The 27989-nt window shown below is 41.6% G+C and overlaps 1 protein-coding gene across 1 annotated transcript; it reads left to right on the forward strand.

Moving 5' to 3' along the window:
* Positions 1 to 17839: 17839 nt before the first annotated feature.
* LOC108455176 (uncharacterized) lies at positions 17840 to 20254 on the forward strand. Its single transcript, XM_017753775.1, has 3 exons — positions 17840 to 18600; positions 18962 to 19224; positions 19329 to 20254. The coding sequence occupies exons 1-3, from the start codon at positions 17840 to 17842 to the stop codon at positions 20252 to 20254; spliced, it is 1950 nt and encodes a 649-aa protein (XP_017609264.1).
* Positions 20255 to 27989: the final 7735 nt, after the last annotated feature.

Consider the following 27989-nt stretch of genomic DNA (forward strand, 5'->3'; position numbering starts at 1 on the left):
TTTCTCTTTGGTTTAGTCCATTTGGTGGTTCGGTGCTACTGTGTTGATGTGACAGGTCCTGGTCGCATTTCATCGGACAAGACGTTTTCTTGCAGGGAGTCCTGATTGAGCTTACGGTGTTTTCTATCCTATTTTTTTCCTTATTTTACTTTTTTGTATGATTTTCGCTTTCTTGGTGGTTTTTGCATGTTATCTTGTTGTTTTGTTTTCGTTCTTCGTGTACTGGAGTTTGGCGCGAGACCCAGGAAATCAAAGTCCTTAATTTTCTTTGACTTTTCTTTACCCTCGTTGTGTTTCTGCATGAAAGAAGAGTTTTATATATTTTTACGTCCGGAGTGCATAGCTTCTTGCATAATCGGTTTATGCGCCCTCTGTCCTGTTTTAAGATTTTAAGTTTTGTGTCGATCTCTCACCACCGTTTCTACAGTTGTTTTTGCGTTTCTGTACCTTGGTGGTAGGGGTGGTTCTTTCACCTTAGCACCTGTTTTCTGACTTGCTGCGATTTTCTGATTCTGGGTTTTGTTTTCTATTGTGCTTTCTTTGTTTTTCGTTTATCCTTGTTTTGTTTTTCTTTCGGTGTTTTGTTTCTTTGGTTTTACTTTCTTGCTTTTCATCTCCCTTTCTTGAGTCTTGGCTTGCGTTTCTGTCTTGGGGTTCTATTTTCTTTGCGTTTGCTAGGGTTTCCTGGTCGTTGTTGGGTGCGACGGGGTTATCTTCTATGTTTTTTTGCTTTTCCAGTGTTTGTCGTGGGGTGAGTGATGGAGGAGAGATCGTCCTACGACGAGGAGCTGATGATGAAAGATATCAATGGGCTCTTAGAGTGATTAAAATTTTCAGATGAAGAATCTGTCCAAGTGGTTAGCACCAATGCTGGCAACAACCTACAAGGGTTTGAGTCTTGGGCTTTGGGAAAGTTCATGGCAGAATTGAAACCCAACCGGGAAGCTATGTATAGGGTTTTCCGATCCCTCTGGTTTACTAAAGAAGAAGTGGATTTTGTAGCATTGAATGATGAGGTCATAATAGTTAAGTTTGGGTGTGTGGAAGATCGAAGTAGAATTCTTAATCTTACACCCTGGCTGTTCGACAACTATTTGTTCTCAATGCTGCCTTTTGTAAAGGGACAAGCCATTAACACTTATGAGTTCAACATGTCCCCCTTTTGGCTAAGGGTTTACAATATCCCCCTGGAACTTATGGATCGATCTACTGCTTTGGATGTGGGAACAGCTATTGGTAAAGTGGTGGCGATTGACTGGAAGGATAGAAATGGTGGCTGGACTGAGTTTATGAGGCTAAAAATCATGATTAATATCCTAAAACCTTTACGGATAATTGTGAAGTTGGTAGATAGAGATGGAAGGGTTATAACTTGTATGCTGAAGTATGAAAGACTCCCAGATTTTTGCTACCTTTGTGGGATGATCGGACATACTGTTAAAACTTGTAAAAACAAATTGCCAGGTCCTGTGTCTAATGGGGCAAACTTTCAATACGGCAGCTGGCTGAGGGTACCTGCCGTAGTACCAACCCAGGGTAGGGGAATAAGACGTAATAGGTTCGAAATAATGGAACCAAAGTCCACTTTGAGTGTGGACAGGGAGGAGAGTAGATCAAACATGAGGAACAGAGGTGGGCAACCCGATGAAAATGTTGTTGATAAAGACCTGGAGGAAGGATCGGTGTGTACCTCCCCTATGGACAAAAGGAGCCATAAAATTTTGAGGGATAGTATGGGTCGTTTCAAAAATAAGAGGAAGAGATTCAGGGGACTGAGCGGTGATTGCACTGACGAAAGTCCTTCCAAAGTTGTGCAGAGAAGATTAGTGGAGAACGTTTCACCGATGAAGGCGGCGGCTGGCGATCAGCCCCGCCAAGAGCAATGAAAACCTTGTGCTGGAACTGTCGTGGGATTGGGAACCCTGGGACAGTTCGCGAACTGAAGCAACTCCTTGTTGCTAACAACCCAGATATTATTTTTCTATGTGAAACAAAATTTAAGTCTAACGAATTTTCTCGTATTCGTACGCTGTGTAGGATGGAAGGATTTCTCGTGGAAGAGTGGTGGCCTGGCGCTATTGTGGAGGAAGGGATGAAGGTGATGATCCAAAACTACTCTAAATACCATATTGATTCATTGGTCTGTTTGGATGATGGGGATGCGGCTACGGTTTACTGGATTTTATAGCCAAGCTGATTTGAACAATAAGAACCATTCGTGGGATATGCTCAGGAGGGTGAAGGGAACGGTTAATGAGGGTTGGATTGTGGCGGGAGATTTTAATGCTATTCTGAACAATGCTGAGAAGGAAGGGGGATGGAGGAAGCCTCGTAGCTCTATGGAGGATTTTTGTAAGTTGTTGGAGGAGCTGGAACTGGTTGATGTTAAGACTAAAAATGGTTGGTTTACATGGACCAATAATAGGGAGGCCTCTGACTTAGTTAAGGAGAGATTGGATAGATTCCTTATATCTGAAATCTTATTGGTAACATGCCTTTTCTTACTACTAAGATTGTGCGTCAATCCAAGTCTGACCATGAGGCGATCATTATGGACACTTTGGGCAGTAAGCCTGGGGATAACAACATTAACCCTAGGACGTGGTTCAGGTACGATGCCTGTTGGAATAAGGAGGCGGACGCTCGTGATATCATTACCAGTATTTGGTCTAAAAGTGAGAGTAACCTCCTGGATAAGCTGGAGCTGGTTCGAAAGAAGCTTGGTCCATGGCAACATCAGCGTTATAAAAGGATGAAAAAGAAAATTAGCGTTCTGGAGAAGACTATTAGTGATATCATGGATGGGTCAAATCGTGAGAATATGACTGGTTTACTCAAATCGGCTCGTAGTAAATTGGGGTATTTGTATGAAGTGGAGGAGAGGTACAGGGCTGTATGTGCTCGCACTCAGTGGCTTAGGGAGGGTGATAGGAACACTCGTTATTTCCATTTGTGAGCGTCTGGTCATCGAAAGAAGAATAATATTGATAAGCTGAAAGACGTGCATGGCATATTGCATGATGAGAAGAGTGAAATTTGTGATATCGCGTGGAATTACTTCCATGACCTTTTCAAATCCACTATTAACCCGAGTGATGTTTTTGATCTTTCTTTTATCCCTGCTTGAGTTACTGACGATATGAATAGTAGGTTGAGTAGGAAGTTCACTGACGAGGAAATTTTGAGGGCTTTTAATCAGATGGACCCTCGGAAGGCTCCTGGGATTGATGGAATCTTGGGGAGTTTTTTCAATGATCATTGGCAGACAGTGGGTCAAGATGTCTTAAAGTTGTGCCATGATACTCTAGAGGGGAGAAAAAACGTTAACTGTATTAATTAAACTTTTCTTATATTGATTTCTAAGATTAAAGATCCGTGTATTTTGACTAACTTTCATCCAATAAGCCTTTACAGGGTCATTTACAAGATCATTTCGAAAGTTCTGCCTAATAGGCTTAAAGAGGTCCTACCCTACTGTATTAGCCATAATCAGAGCGCCTTTGTGTCTGGCCGGATGATCCATGATAACGTGCTGATCGCCTATGAACTTATGCACTACATCCGTAGCTCTAAAAATAGACCAAACAAAGGTTGTGTGATTAAGCTCGATATGAGCAAGGCTTATGATCGGGTGGAGTGGGTGTTTCTAGAAAAAGTGATGCTAAAGCTTGGTTTCTTGAGGGATTAGGTCGAGAAGGTTATGTGTTGTCTGCACACGGTTCGGTACAGAGTAAAGTGCAACACGAGTCTCACTGATGTTATTGTCCCAGAAAGGGGGATCCTTCAAGGGGATCCGTTATCTCCTTATCTTTTTCTTTTCTGCATGGATGTTTTTTCTCGTATGTTGATTAATGCACAGATTACTAACAAGCTTAAGGGCATCCGTGTGAGTAAGGATGGCCCTAGAATTAACCACTTATTCTTCACTGACGATGCGTCCTTGTTTCTTAGGAACAATTGTAATGAGGTGGAGACTTTTTTGCGGACCCTGAATATGTTTGAGAAGATGTTAGGCTAAAGCATTAATTTGGAGAAGTCAATGGTGTGCTTCAGTCCAAATACGCCCTCAGCCTAGAGGATGTTTATGAGTAGCTTACTCAAGATAAGGGTGGTTGAAAAGTTGGATGACTACCTGGGGCTTCCTATACCGGTCGATAAAAAGAAATCTAGGGCTTTCAAAAACATCCTAGAACGCACTGCCAATAGGATTAACAGTTGGTCAAAACACTTGCTTTCTAATGAGGGAAAGGAGATTTTTGTCAAGTCGTTTCTCCAATCGATCCCTACATACGTCTTCTCTGTCTTCTTGGCCCCTAAAGGGGTGCTAGAGGAGATTCAAGCTATGATGCGTCATTTTTGGTAGGGAGGCAGTGAACAGAACAGAGGGTGGAACATGTTAGCTTGGGATCGTATGTGCCATCCCAAGGGTATGGGAGGTATCGGGTTTAGGGATCTTTGGCTTTTCACTGCAAGGATACTCTGTGCTGCAAGGTGTTGAGTTCAAAATACTTCCCGGATGGTGATGTTTTTCACTCGAAAAGGATGGATAAACCGTCTTTCATGTGGAAAAGTATCACCCAGGCAGCTAAGGTGCTGCATGAGGGTTTCGGCTAGAATGTTGGAAACGGGAGGAATATTAATATTTGACTGACAATTGGGGTTTTAAAGGGCTGATGGGTTCGTCCATTCGTATTGAGAGAAGGCTGGTCCCTGAGACTAAGGTGTGTAAGCTGCTGAATGAGAGTAAGGATGGGTGGGATGAAAAGAGGATCCTGGAGCTCTATGGTGCGAGTTTGAGGGACCAGATTTGTAATGTGCCCATTATTCATAATAGCCTTGATGACCAGCGCATGTGGTTCCACAACCCTAATGGGCTATTTTTCGTTTAAATCGGCTTACTCCTGGCTGGTCCTCAAGTAGGTTGGGTACGGTCCACACAGATTCTTCTAGAAATTCATTTGGAAGCTCAACACGCTTCCAAAAATTCGTATTTTTTGCTGGAGATTGGGCCACGAGATCCTTCCCACGTTCGAAAAAATTGCTAGCATTCATAGTGACTTCAACAAATTGTGCCCGAGATGTGGTATTGATAAAGAAACTATGATTGAAGCGCTGAAGGACTGTCTGAAGGCTAGGGAGGTGCTGGCATACGGGGGCCTTAACAACAATCTCCTTATGGGTAAATTTTCTCGATGCATTGACTGGCTTGAAGAGCGGCCCACGTCCTGGATAAGATTGCAATGTCCGACCTTATTACTGTTCTTTGGAACATTTGGAACAGCAAAAATAATTTGATTTTTTAGGGAGTTGAGGACGGGGCCAAAGTTACCTGGGAGAGAGCGGCGTCTTTAAGCAACAACTTTCGTATTTTTAACCTGGTAGCGGCCCCTATGTTGCCGAGGTTGAGGCTGGATAAAGTGTGGACGAAACCGAATCTGGGTATGGTCAAAATTAACTTCGACGCTACTGTTGCTGGCAAGCATATGTGTTTTGGTTTGGTGGCCAGGGACGCTGTTCACGGAGGTAGAATGGGGAGAGTTAATAAAGAAATGCAAATTGAATGGGCTGAGATGCAGGCGCTGGATGAAAGCATTAACTTCGCTAGGACCAACGGATGGGACAAGATTATAGTGGAATCTGACTGTGCAAATTTGGTTAATCGCTTCAACAAGAGAAGCTCTGATTTGACTACGTTGGGCCATTATTTACGGCTTTTGTTTAATCATTGTAATTTTCCTTATTTCAATTTTGTTTGGGCCCCTAGATGCTGTAATAAAGTAGTGGACCGGTTGTGTAAGCTGGGTAAGGATAATAATTTTTGTATCATGGATTTTAGTGTGGACTATCCTAAGGAGATCCATGAATTAGTTTTAAGTGATGCAATAAATTGATGTTGACCCCTGGGTCGTTTTTATCAAAAAAAAAGAATGTCACTTGGTAAAGTCACCTGGTAGCGTAGCGGAGTAGTAGAGTAGCAAAATAGCGTGTTTTGTTATCTTTCTCCAAGATTTGGGCGATTGCTTTTCTTACTTTTTCGAATATTATGGCAGTAAGAGGGGTTTGTGGGTATTGATTTTTGTGTGGCCTTTTGTATTTTTTGGGTCTTTTTGTTGGTTTCTGACATTTCTTCGTGCACTCGAGTTGATGCGAAAGTTCTGACGCCGATTGACCTGGGATTAGACGTCTGTACAGTGTTTCCGAGCAAGTTTGCATGACATTTTTTATCATTTGTTGCTTATCTTTCTTTTGGTTCTTTGTGTTTTTGGGTGCGTTTTTCTTTTGTTTACGTGTGAAGTGCATGGTTTATTCTGGGTCTAGGCGTTTAAAGATTTGTGGCGGGTCCCACGGTGTTAAGCATAGGTTTTGGACTGTTGACTTTTCTACATTCTTTTTTCATTGTCTCTGCATGGATTAAGGGTTTCTTTAAAACCCTTTCGTCTTTTTGTTTGCTTTGCATGCACGCACGGCTTTTCTTGGCTAGTTCCTTTTCACAGTTTTATAATCTACAATTGAGTGTGCTTTGTCTTTTTCATCTCTGGCGCAGTTCTCTTTGGGGTTCTTGTTCGGAATCATGTTCTTTATCTGGGTTATTTCTTGTGAAGTTGCTATAGTATATTTGCATGTTTTTTTCTTTTCGCTTAATATCTGGGTTCGTGTTTTTGGTTTGGTGCTGTTTCTTTGTTTTTCCGTAAGTCTTGAGGTTTCTCTTTTCGATTATGTTAGATTAGTTTTGTTGCGTTTTTGTCTTTGTCTCTTATTTTTCTTTTTTCTTTGTTTTGCCAGGTTTTTTTTTGTCTTGAGGGTGTTGGCTTTAGGGCATGTTCTGTTTTTTTGTCTGGCCTTTTGAGAGCGCATTTCTTTTCGGTTGTATAATGGAGGAAAGGTTTGATAATGATAAGATAATATCGACGGATGAGATAAATGAGCTCTTGGGGAAGCTGAAGTTCTTGGAAGAAGAATCGATCCAAATTATGAGCACAAAGGGTGGAAAAAACAATCAAAGGTTCGAATCATGGGCTGTGGGCAAGATAATGGCGATGGAGCATCTGAACAGAGAAGTAATGTACAAGGTGTTCAGGTCGCTTTGGTATACAAAAGAAGAGGTGCACTTTGTCGCTTTAAAAGAAGGGGCTGTCATAGTTAAATTCAGCTGCTTGGAGGATCGAAGCCAAATCCTCAATAACATGCCTTGGTTATTTGATAAATGCTTATTCTCCATGGCTCCATTTGTAAAGGGAAAGAACATAGCTTCTTATGAGTTTTGGCTGTCGCCCTTTTGGCTAAGAGTATACAATATCCCTATAGAAGTCATGGACCGTCAACTGGCTCTGGATGTGGGAAACGCTATAGGTGAACTGATGGCGATAGATTGGAAGGACAGGAATGGGGCGTGGACTGAATTCATGAGGCTAAAAGTTAAAATAGATATCTCAAAACCTTTGAGGAGGGTCATGAAGTTCGCAAGCGAGGATGGTGGAGAAATGATAGGGGTTATAAAATATGAGAGGCTCCCCAATTTTTGTTATATGTGCGGGATGATAGGACATAATACTAAAAAGTGTCAAAATAGTACGGAGGGTGTGGGGATAAATGATTCAAACCTCCATTATGGAAGTTGGATAAGAGTTCCTATTATGAATCCGGATCAGGATAAGAACATGAGGAGAAATGGAGTGGAAATAGTTAAGACAACAATCCATACGAATGAGGATAAGGAGGAAAGTTAAACAAATTCTAGGGATGTAAGTGGGCAGTCGAGCCAGAAAGGGAATGAGAAGGGAGGTAAAAAAGGCTCGGTATCGACATCCCCTATGGAAAAAAGAAGTCACAAGCCAGCGCTTCAAACATAAAAGGAAGTGAATGAGGATGCTGAATGGAAACAACTGTGAAGAGAGCCCATCCAAAAGTGGTGGAGGCTAATGGAGAGTGTTTCACCTGTTAAGGCGGTGGCTGGTGACCAGCCCCGCCTGGAACAATGAAGATCATATGCTGGAACTGTCGTGGGGTTGGGAACCCTGCGACAGTTCATGATTTGAAGCAACTTCTCGTTGCTATTGATCCTGATATCATTTTCCTTTGTGAGACTAAAATTAATGCCAATAGATTTGACTCTATTTGTAGGAAATGTAGCATGGAGAGTTGTTTGGCTGTGAATGTGGAAGACAAGAGTGGGGGGCTGGTTATGATGTGGAAAGATAGCAAGAAGGTTGAGATCCAAACCTAGTCTAGTAACCATATTGATTCATTGATCCATATGGAGGATGATAGCCCCATTCGGTTCACGGCCTTTTATAGTTATGCTGACCCTAATAAAAGACAAAGCTCTTGGAATATGATTAGAAGGGTTGGTCAATCTATTAATGAAAAGTGGATCATTGAGGGCGATTTCAGTGCTATACTTGATGAGGCGAAAAAAGAAGGCAGTAGGAGAAAGTCCACCGTTCTTATGGAGGATTTCCGTACGATTGTTGATGAGCTGGCAATGGTGGACTTAAAAACCGACAATGCGTGGTTTACCTGGGTCAACAATAGGGAGGGTATTGCTAGGGTTAAAGAGAGGCTTGATCGTTTCCTTATGTCCTCCAATACTGTGAATAGCTTCCCTTTTTTGGAAACTAGGGTGATCAGACAATCCAGCTCTGACCATGATGCGATCAGTTTGGACACGGAAGGTAGGAGGCCGAGAGATGGTCTTAAGGATCCTAGACTTTGTTTTAAGTATGATAGGCTAGAAATGAAGATGCTAAAACGATTATCAAGGAAGCTTGGCAGCGCGGTTCTCAGGACACTATGGAGAAGATTTCGATTGTGGGCAATGAGCTTGGAAGGTAGCAGTATAAGAAGCTAAAGCAAATGCGTAATCAAATTGGTTCTTTGCAGGCGAAGATTAATAGAAGTATTGATGGTCAGGGGAACAACCATGAGGGTAATAAACTCAAGGCTATGTGGTTAAAGCTTGGCAATTTACTGGATACTGAAGAGAAATACTGGGCTCAAAGGTCGAGGGTTAAATGGTTAAAGGAGGGGGATAGGAACACTCGGTTTTTCCATGTTAGAGCCACAAACAAAAGGAAAAAAAACAACATCGCTAGGCTTAAAGACATTAATGGCCACTGGAGGCAAAACAATGTTGATATTTGCAAAGCCATCAGGGAGTATTTTCAACTTTTGTTTTAGTCAAATTTAAATTCTAATAGTGTATTTAACCTGGAATATATTGAGAGATGTATTTCAGGGGAGGTTAACGATAAATTGTTGAAGGATTTTATTGAGGATGAGATCATGGCGGCCTTTAGTCAAATGGATCCTAGGAAAGCCTCGAGAATTGATGGTTTGTCAGGAAATTTTTTTAGAGAAAATTGGGAGGTGGTTGGAAAGGATATTATTAAATTGTACCTTGATATTTTGAGGGGTGATAAAAACATGGACTGTTTAAATGATACTATTATTGTCTTAATCCCCAAAATTAAAGAGCTAGTGGACATGACAAATTTTAGACCTATTAGTCTTTGTAGGGTGATATACAAAATTGTTGCCAAAGTGCTTGCCAATCGATTGAAGGAAACGCTTCTGTTTTGCATTAGCCAAAATCAAAGCGCATTTGTTCTAGAGAGGATGATCCATGATAACATTTTAATTGCTGATGAGCTAGTCCATTATCTTCAAAGTGCTAAGAACGGTCCAAACAAACGGTTCGTTATGAAGCTCAATATGAGCAAAGCTTACGATCGAGTGGAGTGGACTTTCATTGAGGAGGTGATGAAAAAAATGGGCTATGCCGATGGTTGGGTGACAAAAATTATGGAGTGCGTCCGATCGGTTCGTTATGTGGTCCAGTGCAACTCTACTCTCTCTGAAATCATAGTGCCGGAAAGAGGGCTTAGATAGGGGGACCCTCTCTCTCCTTATCTCTTTTTATTTTGTATGGAAGCTTTTTCAAAATTGTTGATTCGTGCTCTGAATAATAATTTGATTAAGGGTATATGGGCTAGCATGAATGAGCCTCGTATTAATCATCTATTTTTTTCGATGACGCTCTTCTTTTTGTTCGCAATAAAAAAAGGGATGTAGAAGAGGTTGTTAATATTTTGGATTATTTTTGTAGGGTGTCGGGCCAAGAGGTTAATAAGGATAAATCTATGATTATGTTCAGCCCTAAAACTCAGATGGATCGTAGGCACCTGTTTAGCTCTATGCTAGGCATGCGTATGGTTAATAAATTAGATGCTTATCTAGGATTGCCTTTACGTATTAGTAGGAAACAATCGAGTGCATTTACTAACATTGTCAAACGTTGTACATGCAAAGTTAGAAGTTGGTCAAAACACTTGCTTTCATACAGAGGGAAAGAGGCCTTCATCAAGGCCATAATGCAAGCTATCCCGACTTATGCGTTCTCAATTTTCTTGGCTCCTAAGGGCATTATCGAGGAAATACAATCACAAATGAGTCGTATGTGGCGAAACAACAATGACAAAGCTCGGGGCTGGGCTATGATGGCTTGGGATAAAATGTGTTATCCTAAGGGTATGGGAGGTATGGGCTTTAGGGACTTACAGCTTTTCAACTTGGCTTTGCTGAGCAGACAGGTTTTGAGGCTTATGACTCACACTGATACTCTATGCTTCAAAGTTTTAAGTGCCAAGTACTTCCCGGAGGGCGACGTGTTTAGTTACAAACAGGGTGATAAACCCTCCTTCACTTGGACTAGCATTGCTAAGGCAGTGGATGCCCTCAAGTATGGTTTTCTATGGCAAGTGGGCGACGGCAACATGATTGACATTAGGAAGGACCATTTGGGGGTTGATGGCATTCGAGGAGATTCGGTGTGTCAGTCTTCTTTCAATCATGACGAGAGACTGGTCAAGGATTTGTGGATCCTTAATAACAAGCGGCGGAATAGGGAAAGGGTTATAGGGATTTATGGTGAGAGCTTGGGGAGTGTATTTGCAATTTGCCCATTTCTCGTAATGGCATTAAAGACACCAGGACATGGATTCAAAACCCGTATGGCTTCTATACCACCAAATCAGCTTATTCTTGGCTGGTCTTTAAGAAAATCAGTTTGGGCCCTCATAGATTTTTCTGGCGCGCTATTTGGAAACTCATGATGCTCCCAAAAATCAAAATTTTTAGCTGGAGGATCGATCACAACATCCTCCCAACGTTCGATAATATAGCCCGTATTTGCTAGGGTTTCAATAATATATGCCCGAGATACCAAAGCAAAGATGAAACGCTGATTCACGTGTTGAAAGACTGCCCAAAGGCTCACGAAATCCTTGTTTCTCGGGGTTTAAACAACAAATTACATGAAGGGGTTTACACCGATTGCATCGATTGGCTCGAAGATGTGTTTAGAGAGCTTGACAAAAAAGCTATAGTAGACTTCTTAACCCTTCTTTGGAATAGTTGGAATGATAGAAATAATATGGTTTTTAAAGGCAAGATGGATGGTGCGGTGATAATATGGGAAAGTGCGCAAACACTGAGTAAAGACTTTAGAATTTTTAATTTAACCAAGCCACTAGTTATCCCCCCGACTCCAATAAATAGGAGATGGAAACCCCTCCGAAAGATATATCAAAGTAAACGCGGATGCTGCAGTTTCGCATGGGTGCAGTGGTTTTGGTGTAGTTGCAAAAGACAACGATGGATTTGTTCTGGGGGGTTGATATAAGTTCAGGGATGAATTGATGGATGTGTGCTGGGCTGAGCTAAAGGCGTTTACTGAAGGATTAAAGATGACCGAAAATCTAAATGCGACCCAACTTATTTTGGAATCGGACAATGCAATGCTGGTCAACAAGGTCAACAGGCGGGCGCAAGGTATAACCATATTGGGTCAGCGTATTACGCAAGTGTACGAAGCTTTTAAAAATTTTAATTCGGTCCAAATTAATTGGATCAATTGTCAGTGTAATATCGCTGTGGATTTTTTGTGTACTTTAGCTATTACGAAAAAATATGATATGTACTTTGATATGGATTATCCGATGGAGATCCATAATTTTATCATTCATGATGTAATAAAATGAGGTAGACCTTTGGGTCGTTTTCTTTCAAAAAAAAAAGGAAAGTCGCTTGGTAGCGTCACTTGGTAGCAAAAAAGAATGTCGCCTGGTAGCAGCATTTTTTGCATTTTTCTCCAAGATTCATGCGATTTCTTTTCTTGTTTTGCGATTGTGTGTCTGCCTATTATTCTTTGAATTTTATGGCAGTTATGAGGATTCTGAGTGGGTTGCTTCGGGTGGGTTTGTGTTCTTGAATGATCTTCTCTTTGTTTTCGTCCATTGGTGGTACGGTGCTACTGTGTTGATGTGATAGGGTCTGGCAGTGCTTTACGTCGGACAAGACGTTTTCTTGCAGGGCATCTCGATTGATTTTACAGTGATTTCTATTCGATTTAATTTTTTTTTGTTTTGTTTTTGTATGGTTTCGCTTTCTTGTGGAGTTTGCATGTTCCCTTGCTTGTCTTGTTAGTCATTTTTGTGTGCTGGAGATTGGCGCGAGGCCCAGGAGAATCAGAGTCTTTAATTTTTCTTTGACTCTTCTTCACCATCGTTGCATGAAAGAAGAGTTTTTTTACATAGTTTACGTTCAGGCTGCATGGTTCATGCATGACAGGATTTATGCGCCCTCATTCTCCTGTTCAAAATTTTTAAGATTGGCTGCGCCGATATCTCTCTATCATGTATGGCGTTTGATTTTGTGTCTCTTTACCACGGCGGTAGGTGTGGTTTTCTTCTTTGTACCCATTTTCCTAAGTTGCTGGGGTCGTTTCTGAATCTAGGTTTGTTTTCTGTGGTGTTTTTTTACCTTGGTTGTCTTTCTTTGTTTTCTTGTTACGGTGATTTTGCTTTTTGGCTTTCTTTCTTGCATTTATTTCTCTTTTTTGTATCTTGTTCGTGTTTCCTTTTGTTGTGGTTATTTTCTTTCTTTCCGAGATTACTAGGGTCTCCTTGTCGTCGCTGGGTGAGGAAGAGTTATCTACTGTGTCCTTGTTTTCTTTCGACGCCTGTCGTGGGGTGGGTGATGGAGGAGAGATCGTCCAACGACGAGGCATGGATGATGGACGATATTAATGGACTCTTAGAACGTTTAAAGTTTTCGAAGAAGAATCTGTCCAGGTGGTTAGCACAAACGCTGGAAATAACCTACAAAGGTTCGAGTCTTGGGCTATAGAAAAGATTATGGTGGAGGTGAAACCCAACCGGGAAGCTATGTACAGGGTTTTCTGATCCCTTTGGTTTACAAAAGAAGAAGTGGATTTTGTAGCCCTGAATGATGAGTTCATAATAGTTAAGTTTGGGTGTGTGGAAGATCATAGCAGAATACTCAACCTCACGCCCTGGCTATTCGACAACTGTTTGTTCTCAATATTGCCATTTGTAAAGGGAAAAGAAATCAACACCTACGAGTTGAATATGTCCCCCTTTTGGCTAAGAGTTTACAACGTCCCCCTAGAACTTATGGATCGTTTAACTGCTTTGGATGTGGGAAAAGCTATAGGTGAGGTGGTGGCAATTGATTGGAAGGACAGAAACGATGTTTAGACTGAGTTTATGAGGCTAAAAATCATGATCAACATTCTAAAACCCTTAAGGAGAATTGTGAAGTTGGTGGTTAGTGATGGAGGGTTACAACTTGTATGTTGAAGTATGAAAGACTTCCAGTTTTTTGCTACCTTTGTGGGCTGATTGGGCATACTTTTAAAACTTGTAAAAACAAATTGCTAGGTCCAGTGTCAAATGAGGTAAACTTTCAATACGACAGCTGGTTGAGGGGACCTACAGAGGTACCGATCTAGGGTAGGGGTATAAGATGTAACGGGGTTGAAATAATGGCAACGGGGTTGAAATAATGGTAACAAAGACCACTTTGAGTGAGGATAGGGAGGAAAGTAGATCAAACATAAGGGACGAAAGTGGGCAACCCGATGAAAAAGGGAAAGATCAGGGCCTAGAGGAAGGATCTGTGTCTATCTCCCCTGTGGAAAGAAGGAGCCACAAACTCTTGAGGGATAGTGTGGGACGGTTCAAAAATAAGAGGAAGAGATTCAGGGAGCCGAGTGGAGATTGCCTCGATGAAAGTTCTTCCGAAGTTATGCGGAGAATATTATTGAAGAATGTTTCACCAATGAAGGCGGCGGTTTTTGACCAACCCCGCCAAGAGCAATGAAAACCCTGTGCTGCAACTGTCATGGGATTGGGAACCCTGTGACAGTTCGCGAGCTAAAGCAACTTCTTGTTGCTAACAACCCGGATATTGTCTTTCTATGTGAAACCAAAGTTAAGTTTAACAATTTTTCTCATATTCGTACGTTGTGTAAGATGGAGGGATGTCTTGCTGTGAGTGCGAATGGGAAGAGTGTGGTCTGGCTTTGCTGTGGAGGGAAAGAATGACGGTGATGATTCAAAACTACTCTAAATACCATATTGATTCTTTGGTATGCTTGGAAGATGGGATAAGGCTGCGATTAATTGGGTTTTATGGCCAAGTCGATCCAAACAATAGGAACCTTTCGTGGGATATGCTTAGAAGGGTGAAGGATACGATTAATGAAGGTTGGATTTTGGCTGGCGACTTTAATGCCATTCTCAACAATGCCGAGAAGGAAGGGGGTCGGAGGAAGCCTCGTAGCTCTATGGAGGATTTTTGTAAGTTGCTGGAGGAGCTGGCTTTGGTTGATGTTAAAACGAATAATGGATGGTTTACGTGGTCCAATAATAGGGAAGGCTCCTGTAACACCCCTTACCCGTATCTGTCGCCGGAACAGGGTACGAGGTATTAACAAATTATAGTATATACTATTAAATAGAACCCAAACAAAAATATGGCGTGCAATTTGATCATGAATCATTATAACATATGCCATTAACAATAGAAACCAATTTCAAAGGCTTCGTACAAAATGATTAGTTTGATACTATAATTAGTATTTTAAACCTAGACAATTATGACACATAACGAAATAACTAAGTCTGCTATACATGCCATACTTCAAAATGTTGAGTTCAAATACCAAGAGTATTGATAGTGCGGGCGGATCTTCAACGATCTCTAACTCCTGTGCTAGCTGGATGACACTATAAGACAAAGGAGAGAAAAGAAAGTAAGCTTATAGCTTAGTAAGTAAGTATATAAATAACAAATAAGGAATCTAATATGTTTACAACATAACTCAATTATATCATATTTTTAATTTTACTATTTACTCTGATTTGATCAAGCTGTCCCTACTGCGTCATGATCACTAAATAAATCATAACTCGAGTTAAGAAACTCAAAATTCAAATCTGTAAAATTTCCCTAAATCTGGACTCATAAATCTTCTTACTAATTTTTTTCTAGAATTTTTTGTTCAGCCAATTAGTACAGTTTATTAGTTTAAGTTTCCCCTGTTACACAGCTCAACTGATCTGACCTCTTTTCACTACGAATTGAATTTCTCTCAGTACACAATTAAAATAACCATGAAACCTGTTCATTTAAAACTAAACTCAATAAGGAATTTAGGCATATAAACTATATTTCTTATTGTGTTTTGTACAATTTTTAATGATTTTTCAAAGTTGGAACAGGGGATCACATAGTCATACTGAGCAAGTCACACACAATTGTAAATATCTCAAAATATAGAATTCCTTTGCTTGCTCCGTTTCTTTTATATGAAAATATACTCATTAAGCTTTAATTTCACATCTCATTCAACCTCTAATTAAATTCCTTCTATTTTTGGTGATTTTTCAAAATCACGTCACTGCTACTGTCCAAAACAGTTTTAGTGCTAATTTCACTCTTTCACACATTCTTTGTACTAACCTCATTTTAACTTATATATATATATATATCACAAATCATTTTCACCACATTTCACACATAGCGAGTATAGGCCCATGATTACAATGTCACCACAAAGCCATCCCGTTGAACAATTCGGATTAATCCTCAATACTTGATGGTTTCAGCACACAGCCCCACCATCATATTTCATTTAATTTGGCTCTCTTGTACACATGGTGAACACTTAGTACCACTCATGCGACCTAGCCAATTTGTCTCGTAGCTCTCTTGTTTACATGGTGTTCTTCACTTGGAATCACGCATGCGACCTAGCTACATTTATCTCTCTCGTAGCTCTCTTGTCTACATGGCATACATCCCGTATCACACATGTGACCTAGCTACTACATAGTATCTCGTAGCTTTCTTGTACACATGATGTGCACTCAGCACCATACATGTGACCTAGCTACGCTCCCTCTATTTTATTCGATCTTTCCGAATGTTCAACCGGGATCTCTCTCTCTATTACTTATTTCCATTCTTCCGATAGTCGATTTATACTTCAACATCAGCAAGTATATATATATATATATATATATAATAGGCTGAAATATAAGAATGTAAATGAAATTAATGTATTATTTACATACAAACTTACCTCGGTGCAAAATATGAGAATTTTACAATTTAGTCCAAAACTTTCTCCTTCCCCCGTTCGAGGTCGATTCCACGCCTTTCTTGATCTATAACAACATATTTAGCTCATTTAACACTCAAACTATTTATTTTAATCCAAAAATCACATTATACAAAAAGTACATTTTTCCCCCTAACTTTTACAAAATTATGATTTTTCCCCAAGGCTCGGAAATTTAATTTCAGCCCTTATTCTTATGTTTAATGACCTACTGATCATTTTTCTCTTCTATGGCAACATCAAATTCTCACTTTAACACATAGTTATGAACAATAGGTATTTTTATCGATTATCTTTGTTTTGCTCGTTTTATTAAAAATTGCTTAGAAAAGATCGTTCTCTAACTTCAAACATTCATATTCTACCATCAAACAACAAAATACATGCCTATCATTCATGGGTAAATTTTTAAACATAAACCCTAACTCGAAATAATGGTAGAAATAGGTAAACCGAACTACGAGGATTTTAAAAATGTGAAGAACATTAAAAATCGAGCTTGAAATCACTTACTATGAAGCTTGAAAGTTGAAGAAACCCTAGCTATGGAGGAGAGAAAATTTCGGCAGCAACTAGTGAAGATGATGACCAATTTTGTGTTATTTTTCCCATTTTATTTCATTTAATATGCAAATGACCAAAATGCCCTTACTACTAAACTTTCCAAAAATTCCCTCCATGTCCAACTTTTGTCCATAACTTAAGAATTGGTCAAATTTCTAGTTAAGACCTCCTAGTTAATATCCCAGAGCAATTTCATACTAAAAACTTCTAAAACACGAGTTTTACAATTTATTCGGTTTAGTCCCTAATCTCAACTTAAGAGCTCAATGCATAGAATTTCATCACGAAATTTTTACGAAATCATGAAATCATATCATAAACCCAAAAATAATTATAAAACAATTATTTCTATCTTGGATTTGTTGTCACGAAACCACTATTCCGATTAGGCCCTAATTCGGGTTGTCATAGCTCCGACTTAGTTAAGGAAAGATTTGATAGATTTCTCATATATGAAAATTTTATTGGTAATCTGCCTTTTCTTACTACTAAGATTGTGCGTCAATCTAAGTCTGACCATGAGGCGATTCTTATGGACACTTTGGGCAGTAAGCCTGGGGATAACAACACTGACCTTAGGACTTGGTTCAGATATGATGTCTGTTGGAACAAGGAGAAGAAGGAGCGCGATGTCATCACTAGCATATGGTCTAATAATGAGAGCAACCTCCTGGATAAGCTGGCATTGGTTCGAAAGAAGCTGGGTCCTTGGTAACATCAGCACTATAAAAGGATAAAGAAGAAGATTAGCGGGCTGGAGATGGGTCTAATCATGAGAATACGACTAGCATGCTTAAGTTGGCCCGTTGTAAATTGGGATATTTGTATGAGGTGGAGGAGAGGTACTGGGCTATACATGCTCGCACTCAGTGGCTCAGGGAGGGGGATAGGAATACGCGTTATTTCTATGTGAGAGTTTTGGGTCGAAGGAAGAAGAATACTATAGAAAAGCTGAAAGACGTGCATGGCATGTGGCATGATGAAAAGAATGAAATATGTGATATTGCGTGGAACTATTTCAACGACCTCTTCAAATCCAGTGTTAACCCGGGGGATGTCTATGATCTTCCTTTTATCCCTATTTGCGTTACTGACGGCATGAATCGTAGGTTAAGTAGGGAGTTCACTGACGAGGAAATTTTGATGGCTTTTAATCAAATGGACCCCCAGAAGGCTCCAGGGATTGATGGGATCTTTGGAAGCTTTTTCAAAGATCATTGGCAGACGGTGGGAAAATATGTTTTAAAGTTGTGTCATGATATTCTTAAGGGGAGAAATAATGTTTCCTGTCTAAACAAAACTTTGCTTATAATGATTCCTAAGGTTAATGAGCTGTGTGTTATGGCTAACTTTCGCCCAATTAGCCTTTACAGGGTCATTTATAAGATTATTTCGAAGGTTCTGGCTAATAGGCTCAAAGAGGTCCTCCCCTACTGTATTAGTCACAATCAGAGCGTCTTTGCGCCTGGCCGGATGATCCATGATAACGTGCTGATCACCCATGAACTTATGCATTATCTCCGTAGTTCTAAAAACGGTCCAAACAAAGGGTATGTAATTAAGCTCGATATGAGCAAAGCTTAGGACCGTGTGGAGTGGGTGTTTCCTGAGAAAGTGATGCTAAAGCTTGGCTTCGAGAGGGAATGGGTCGAGAAGGTCATGAGTTGTGTATGTCCGGTTCGATATAGAGTAAAGTACAACACGAGCCTTATTGATGTTATTGTCCCGGAAAGGGGGATCCGTCAAGGGGATCTACTATCTCCTTATCTTTTTTCTTTTCTGCATGGATGCTTTTTCTCGTATGTTGGTTAATGCATAAAATGATAATAAGATTAAGGGCATCAGTGCGAGTAAGGATGGCCCTAGAATTAACCACTTATTCTTTGCTGACGATGCTCTCTTGTTTGTTAGGAACAATCGGAGTGAGGTGGAAACTTTCCTGAGGATTTTGGAGATGTTTGAGAAGATGTCGAGCCAAAGAATTAACTTGGAAAAGTCAATGGTGTGCTTCAGCCCTAGTACGCCTTTAGCTCAGAGGATGACTACAAGTAGCTTACTCAAAATGAGGTTGGTAGAAATGTTGGACAGTTACCTTGGGCTATCTATACTAGTCGGTAAAAAGAAATCTGGTGTTTTCAAAAACATCCTTGACCACATTGCCAATAGAATAAACAGTTGGTCCAAACGTTTACTTTCTAAAGTGGTAAGGAGATCTTCATCAAGTCGGTTCTCCAATCGATTGTTACATATGCCTTTTCTATTTTTTTGGCCCCTAAAGGGGTGATTGAGGAGATTCAATCCATGATGCATCGGGTCTGGTGGGGAGGCAGGGAGCAGAATAGAGGGTGGAACATATTGGCCTGGGGTCGTATGTGCTATCCCAAAGGCATGGGAGGTCTCGGGTTCAGAGATCTTTGGCTCTTCAATGTGGCTCTCTTGGGACGACAAGTTTGGCGTCTCATCCACTGTACGGATACTTTGTGCTATAGGGTGTTGAGCTCAAAATATTTTCTCGACGGTGATGTTTTTCATCCAAAAAGCCTGGACAAACCGTATTTCATGTGGCAAAACATCGCCAAGGCTACTAGGGTGCTATACGAGGGCTTCGACTGGAATATTGGAAACAAGAGGAATATTAATATTTGGACTGATAATTGGGGTTTTGAAGGGCTGCCGAGTTCGTCCATTCGTATTAAAAGAAGGATGGCCCCCGAGAATAAGGTATGTGAGCTACTTAATGAGAGTAAGGATGGGTGGAATGAGAATAGGATCCTAGAGCTCTACGGTGAGAGTTTGAGGGACCAGATTTGTAAATTAACCATTCTTCATAATGGCCATGACGACCAGCGGATGTGGTTCCATAACCCTAATGGTTTTTTCTCTTCTAAATCGGCTTACTCCTGGCTAATTCTTAAGCAGGTTGGGTACGGCCCGCACAGGTTTTTCCGGAAATTTATGTGGAAGCTCAAGACGCTTCCTAAGATTCATATTTTTTGCTGGAGGTTGGGTCACGAGATCCTTCCCACGTTTGACAAAATTGCGAGCATTCGTAGTCACTTCAACAACATGTGCCCGAGATGTGGTAATGATAAGGAAACTATCATTCATACGCTGAAGGACTGCCCGGAGGCTAAGGCAGTTCTGGAGTACGGGGGCATTAACAACAATCTCCTTGTGGAGAATTATTCTCGCTGTATCGACTAGCTGGAAGAGGCGGCTCGTGTTCTGGATAAGAAGGCCATGTCCGACCTCGTCACGGTCCTTTGGTACATTTGGAACAGCAGAAATAATTGGATTTTTCAGGGTGTTGAAGACGGGGCCAAAGTTACCTGGGAGAGAGCGGTGTCTCTTAGCCATGACTTTCATATTTTTAACCTGTTGGAGGCCCCTATGCTGCCGCGTATGATTTTGGATAAAGCATGGAAGAAGCCGGCTCCGGGTGTGGTTAAAATTAACTTCGACGCGACTGTTTGTGGCAAGCATATGTGTTATGGCTTAGTGGCCAAGGATGCCGATGGTTTTGTTCTCAGCGGTAGAATGGGGAGCGTTAATAAAGAAATGCAAATTGAATGGGTTGAGATGCAGGCATTGGATGAAAGTATTAATTTCGCCATGACTAACGGATGGGACAAGCTCGAAGTGGAATCTGATTGTGCAAGCTTGGTTAACCGCGTCAATAAGAGGAGCTTTGACTTGACTACGTTGGGCCATTGTTTGCGGCTTTTGTATAATCATCATAGTTTTGCTTATTTCAATTTTAATTGGGCCCCTAGAAGCTGTAATAAAATAGCAGACCGTCTATGTAAGCTGGCTAAGGAAAATAATTGTATCGTGGATTTTAATGTGGACTATTCTAAGGAGATCCATGAGTTAGTTTTGATTGATGCAATAAATTGAAGTTGACCTCTGGGTCATTTTTATTAAAAAAAAAGAATGTCAACTGGTAGCACATTGACCAAGTTTTTTTAGCTCTTTCAAGGGGAAGTGATATTGAGCGGCCAGGGGTTATCCAGGGCACTGTCCACTCCCATCGTATGCCCGGACGTCTGTGCCCCCCACCACCAGTTAGGTTCCCGGCAGTGCTCCGGCGATCTATCCCGGCGATGCTCCGGCGAGCCATCCCGGGATATACAAAATGGCACAACGAGTCCCTCCCCAATCTCAAAAGGTAGAATTTGGATACCGTTACATGTTCGGTACCCAATAATGAATGAATCGTCCCAGTCCCTTCCCAGTCCCAAAGGTAGAATTCGGATACCATTGCATGTTCGGTACCCAAAAATGAATAAATCATCCCTGTCCCTCCCCTTTTGCAACAAGAGCCTCCGGCACCTTTGGCCTCCGGTCGTACGGTAGCCTCGTACACCATTGGCAGCAAGTGCCATCCTGTAGTGCGGGGCCATCGGGCACCACCGGCCCCTTCGATGTGTCGAAGCATCGGGTAGCACCGGTACCTTTGTGCATCAGATGTGCAGGCGGGTCGAGCACTAAAGCTAATTCTGGGACCCTGTTGGTGCAGAAGCGTCGACACCATAAAGTGTCCCTATTTCAGACACATGAATGTCGCCTGGTAGTAGCCTGGTAGCAATCGCCTGGTAGTGCCTGGTAGCAGTCGCAGTAGCAGCAAGCGTTTTGGCTTTTTTCTCCAAGATTTGGGCGATTCTGTTTCTTTATTTTTTCTTTGTGTGTCTGCCTTATTTGTTTTGAATATTATGGCAGTTTATGTGGGTTACGAGTGTGTTTCGTTTTGATTTTGAGGATTACTTTTCATTTTCTCTATTTGGGTTTTTCCGTTCGGTGGTCGTACAGTGTTTTATTGTGATGCAATAGGGTTTGACGGTTCTCCTGGACGGACAAGACATTTCTTGCAACATTTTTTGCTTCGTGTCCTGTGGTGATTTCCTCCTGATTTCTTTTCTTTGGTTCCTTTTATATTTTTGGTTTCCCGTTTTTTCTTGTTTTTTTGTTTTCTGCATGGTTCTACGTGTGTTTTTGTGTTGAGGGTCCCACGGTGGCTGGGTTCTTTTCTCTTTTTTTTTTGAATTTTCTACGTTCTTTTTAGTTTTTATTTCTGCATGAAAGCCTGTTTTCATTTTCCTTCGAACAAAGGGCAGGTTTTATGCATGCAGGGCTTACGAGTTGTATTTTATGTACAGTATTTTATTTTAAGTAGATCTATTTTTTCTCGATTTTCTGTTGGCTTTCTTGGTCTTCCTGCTGGGTGTTCGTTTATCTTTTCGTGGCTGCTTCTTGGCGCGTTGAGGCTTTGGTGGTTTCTCTCGAAATCGATCGGTGGCGGTGGTCCTGTTTGGGGAGTTTTTTTCTGGCCTGAGTTCGTTGTCTAGTCTTTATACTGTTCGGTCTATCTCTGTTTGGATGCTGGTTAGTGCGCTAGGGGCCCCTCGGTGGCCGAGTTCTTATCTTTCTTGCGACTTTTCCATGTTCTTTTTTATGCCTCTGCATGAAAGTGGGTTCTCTTTTTTCCCCGACGTAAATAATGCATGTTTCATGCATGCAGGGTTCTACGTATTTTGTGTCCTCTTTAATGATTTTTATTAAGTTGATTGCTTCTTTTTCTAGTGGTGTTTTCTTTATTGTTCTTGCTGGGTTGACGCCTTTTCTGTGGTTGTCTTTTGCTTGTTATGATGTTGAGTTATCGTATGGTTTCTGTCTGCTGAGGGTTTTCCTGTTGATACGTTTATTTTGGTTTGTTTGTTTCGGGTTTTCGCAAAGCTTGGTTTCTTGTTTTCTTTCATCTGTACAGGTTTGTTTCTTGGGGAGTGCCTCTCGTCTTTTCTTTGGGAAGCTGGGCTTCCGGTGGTGGATCCCGTCTCTACATGATTTTGGTTCCTTGGGCTGTGACGTTCGTTTCCCTTGCTCCAGTGCTGAATCCCTGGGTCAGTGGGTTGGCTTTTCGGCGTGTCAACCTTCTTTCTTATCGGTCTTGGTTTCTTGGTCGTTTCTTTGACGGAAGATCGAAGCTCTTTGCGTTCTAGCCTTGTGGAGTGGTTTCAGAGAGATTTTTTGGTGTTTTCGGATTATTTTTTGGGGGTTCTTGCGGTGTATTTCTGGTTGAGAGTCCTTCCGGAGTTGCCTAGAGGAAGCTGTGGTTTTTGGTTTCACCCTTTAAGGTGGAGGCTGGCGACCAGCCCCGCAAAGGACCATGAAAATTCTTTGCTGGAATTGTCGTGGGGCTGGGAATCCAGCGACTGTGCGTGAACTAAAGCAACTTCTTGTTGCGAACGTTCCTGATATTGTTTTTCTTTGTGAAACAAAAATTCATTCTAAATATCTTCCACCGTATTCGTACAATATGCAAGATGGAGGGCTGCCTAGCGGTCGATTCAAAGGGGAAAAGTGGTGGATTGGCCCTACTTTAGAAGGAAGGCGTGAACGTCTCTGTGCAAAACTATTCTAAGTTTCACATTGACTCGTTGGTTAGCATGGATGATGGTGAAAAGTTTAGGTTCACTGGCTGTTATGGCCAGACCGACCCAAGCCTAAGGCAGCAATCTTGGGATATGCTGAGAAGGGTGAAAAACATGGTTAATGAAGGCTGGATCATGGGAGGTGACTTTAACGCCATTTTGAATAATTCAGAGAAGGAAGAGGGTCGTAGAAAGCCTCGGACTCTGATGGATGACTTTTATGATGTGTTGGAAGAGTTAAGCCTGACGGATGTGAAGACTCCTAATGGATGGTTTACATGGTCTAACAATCGAGAAGGGACTAGGCTTGTTAAAAGAGGCTGGACAGATTTGTCATCTCTGACGAGTTCATGGAAAAAATGCCGTTTCTTACTTCTCAAATTGTTCGCCAGTCGAAATCCGATCATGAGGCTATCCTTTTGGATATGTATGGAAGTAAGCCTAGAGATAAAAGGGTAGATCACAGGGCTTGGTTTAGATATGACATCTGTTGGGCGCAGGAGCAAGAGGCTAAAGATATTATCACGAGGGCTTGGTCTAGCGAGAATTGCAATGTGTTGGAGAAGATGGAGCTAATCCGTGACAAGCTTGGCCCATGGCAATACCAACGCTTTAGGAGGATGAAGTATAAAATAAAAGGGCTGGAAAAGGAGATCAGCAAGCTTATGGATGGCCCTACGAATGAGGGGTCTTTGAGCCTTATTAAGTGTGCTCCGAGAAAGCTGGGCCACCTCTATGATGTGGAGGAAAAATACTGGGCGCTTAGGGCGAGGTCCAAGTGGCTGAAGGAAGGCGATAGGAACACCCCTTTTTTCTACATTCGGGCTTCGGGGCGCAGAAAAAAGAATAGCATTGAGAGACTTAAAGATGAGCATGGTGCTTGGCATAAGGACAAAGAAGAGATTGGCCACATTGCTTGGAACTATTTTAATGATCTCTTTAAAACGTCTATTAATTTGGATATCGACAGTGACATGCATTACGTTCCAGTTTGCATTGATGGGGAGACTAATAGGAGGTTGATCGGAGAGTTTACAGATAAGGAAATTTTAAGAGCCTTCAAACAGATGGACTCGAGAAAGGCGCCGGGGATTGACGGGCTTTCGGGAAGCTTTTTCAAGGATCATTGGCATGTTGTGGGTGAAGATGTCTTAAGAATGTGTCACGATATTCTCAAGGGAAATAAGAGTGCTGAGTGTATAAATGAGACTTTGATCGTATTGATTCCTAAGATTAAGAATCCGTGTGATATGGCTAACTTCTGTCCTATTAGTCTATGCAGGGTTATTTACAAGATAGTTTCTAAGACTCTTGCTAATCGGTTAAAAGAGTCTCTCCCTCGGTGCATTAGCCAAAACCAAAGTGCTTTTGTTCCCAACAGGATGATCCATGATAATATCTTAGTGGCACATGAGTTCGTGCACTATCTCCGGAGCTCTAAAAATGGTCCAAATAAGGGTTGTGTGGTCAAGCTGGATATGAGTAAGGCTTACGACTGGGTTGAGTGGTCTTTTCTCGAGAAAGTGCTGAAGAAAATGGGGTTCTCTCATATTTGGATTAATAAGATTATGGATTGTGTTTGCACTATTCGGTATAGAGTTAAATGTAACACGATTCTATCTGATATCATTATTCCGGAAAGGGGTCTCCGACAAGGGGATCTTTTATCCCCTTATTTGTTCACTTTTTGCATGGACGCTCTATCTCGCATGTTGATTTATGCCCAAAATACTAACCAAATTAAAGGCATTCGGGCTAGTAAGGATGGCCCTAGAATTAATCACCTTTTTTTTGCTGACGATGCCCTCTTGTTTGTTAGGAACAAAAGAAGTGAAGTGGAGGAGTTTACAAAAATCCTGGACTCATTTGAGAGGATGTCGGGCTAGAGCATCAACCTGGACAAGTCAATGGTTTATTTTAGCCCTAACACTCCTGTTTCTCAACGCACATCTTTAAGTGGCTTGCTTAGAATGAAGGTGGTTGCCAACCTTGATGGTTATCTCGGTCTACCCATTCCGATTGGTAAGAAGAAGTCAGCGGCTTTTCAAAGTATCTTAGATCGTGCCGCTAGTAGGATTGAGAGCTGGTCAAAAAGATTACTTTTGTATGGTGGAAAGGAGATTTTCATCAAGTCTATCCTGCAGTCTATTCCTACTTACGGGTTCTCTGTTTTCTTTGTTCCTAATGGCGTCCTGGAGGAGCTTCAATCTTTGATTTTCCGTGTGTGGTGGGGGGGAAGATAAGAAAAGAGGCTGGCATATATTATCTTGGGACCGCTTGTGTTACCCTAAAGGAATGGGGGGTCTCGGGTTCCGGGATTTGAGGCGCTTTAACGTTGCGTTGTTAGGTAAGCAAGTGTGGCATCTTATGTGCTGTCGGGACACTTTGTGCTTGAGAGTTTTGAGCGCAAAATACTTTCCATATGGGGATGTCTTTCATCCTAAGCGGATTGACAAGCCATCTTTTACTTGGCAAAGCATTACAAAAGCGGCTAGTTTACTGTACGAGGGCTTCGGCTGGAATGTCGGTAAGGGAAGCAGGATTGATATTTGGCACGACAGGTGGGGTTTTGAAGGGCTTTCGGGTGACTCGATTGGGCTGCGCAGGAGGGAGGTCCAAGAGGAAAAAGTGTGTGACTTGCTGAACAGTGAGAAAGATGACTGGAACGAGGGACGAGTAATTGCGATCTATGGTAAAGACTTGGGGACCAAATATGTAAAATCCCCATTATTCATAATGGCCCTGAGGACTCTCAGATCTGGTTCCATAACCCCTTTGGCTCTTACTCGACTAAGTCTGCTTATTCCTGGCTGACGTTGAAGCATGTAGGGTTTGGCCCTCATCGGGTTTTTTGGAAGATCACGTGGAAACTACAGACTCTTCCTAAGATTAAGATTTTTTTTGGCGTTTGGGACACGACATTCTGCCTACATACGAGAATATATCCAGTATTAGAAGGGAGTTTAATAGTAATTGTCCAAGGTGTGGGACTGTTATGGAGACTCTGATTCATGCTATGAAAGACTGTCCTAAGGCTAGAGCGGTGCTAGCTTATGAATGACTGAATAATAACTTGTTGGAAGGCTGCTACGGTCAGTGTGTGGACTGGCTTGAGGATGTGGCTCGTGCGCTGGACAAGAAGGCTTTTTCTGATTTCATAACGGTGCTTTGGAATATTTGGAACAGCCGCAACAATAAAGTTTTTCGGGATGTAGAGGAGGAGGCCAGAATGACTTGGGAAAGGGCTGCTGGGTTAAGCCGTGAATTTCGTATTTTTAACTTCCTGGAAAAACCGATGATTCCTAAGCCGACTATGGAAAAAGGGTGGGCGAAGCCCGGTCTGAGAGTGATTAAGATAAATTTTGACGCTACTACGATGGGAAGAAAGATGAGTTTTGGGCTTGTGGTAAGGGACCATGATGGTTTTGTCCTAGGCGGTCGAGTGGGCGTGTTGGAGAAGAACGTCCAAGCCGAGTGGGCCGAGTTTGATGCACTGGAAGAAAGCTTGAATTTTACGCGGACAAAAAATTGGCGTAAGCTGGGGTTTGAGTTTGATTGTGTAAGCCTGGTGAATCGGCTAAATAGGATGACGGTTGACTTTTCAACCATGGGCTACTGCATCAGGGAAAGTATTAAAATATTGGATCCATGTGTTTACTTTAAATTTGTTTGGGCTCCACGCTGTTGTAATAATGCGGCTGATTACCTTTGTAAGTGGGCTACTGCTCAGAATGGTATTACGGATTTTGACGTGGATTATCCTTTGGAAATCCATGATATTATTTTGAGAGATGCAATAAATTGAGGTTGACCTTCAGGTCTTTTTATATCAAAAAAAAAAAGAATGTCGCCTGGTAGTAGTTCGTGAGCTTAAGCAACTTCTTATTGCTAACGTCCCAGATATTGTTTTTCTTTGTGAGACTAAAATCAAATCTAATGGTTTCCAACCTATTCGTAATTTATGTAGGATGGAGGGCTGTCTTGCGGTCGATTCGAAGGGAAAGAGCGGGGGGCTGGCGTTAATGTGGAGAGCAAGCGTGAATGTCTCGATCCAGAACTATTCAAAATTCCATATCGACTGACTGGTTCGACTAGAGGATGATGCGGTGCTTAGATTTACTGGCTTTTATGGCCAGAGCGATTCTAGTCAAAGACAGCAGGCCTGGAACATGTTGAGAAGAGTAAGCGATAAGGTTACTGAAGGCTGGATTGTTAGGGGTGACTTCAATGTCATCCTGAATGACTCGGAAAAGGAGGGTGGCCGGTGTAAACCTAAGATTTTGATGGAGGATTTCGGTAATTTTCTGGAGGAGTTAAAGCTGACCGATGTTAAACCTTATAATGGATGGTTTATGTGGACTAACAATAGGGAAGGAGATCGGCTCGTGAAAGAGAGCCTGGACAGATTCGTTGTCTCTGATGCTACCATGGAGAAGCTTCCCTTTCTTACTTCCTTCATCGTTCGCCAGTCCAAGTCTGACCAGGAGGCTATCATGATGGATTCGGAAGGT

This window comes from Gossypium arboreum, chromosome 9 (assembly GCF_025698485.1).
Source record: "Gossypium arboreum isolate Shixiya-1 chromosome 9, ASM2569848v2, whole genome shotgun sequence".
Taxonomy (NCBI): domain Eukaryota; kingdom Viridiplantae; phylum Streptophyta; class Magnoliopsida; order Malvales; family Malvaceae; genus Gossypium; species Gossypium arboreum.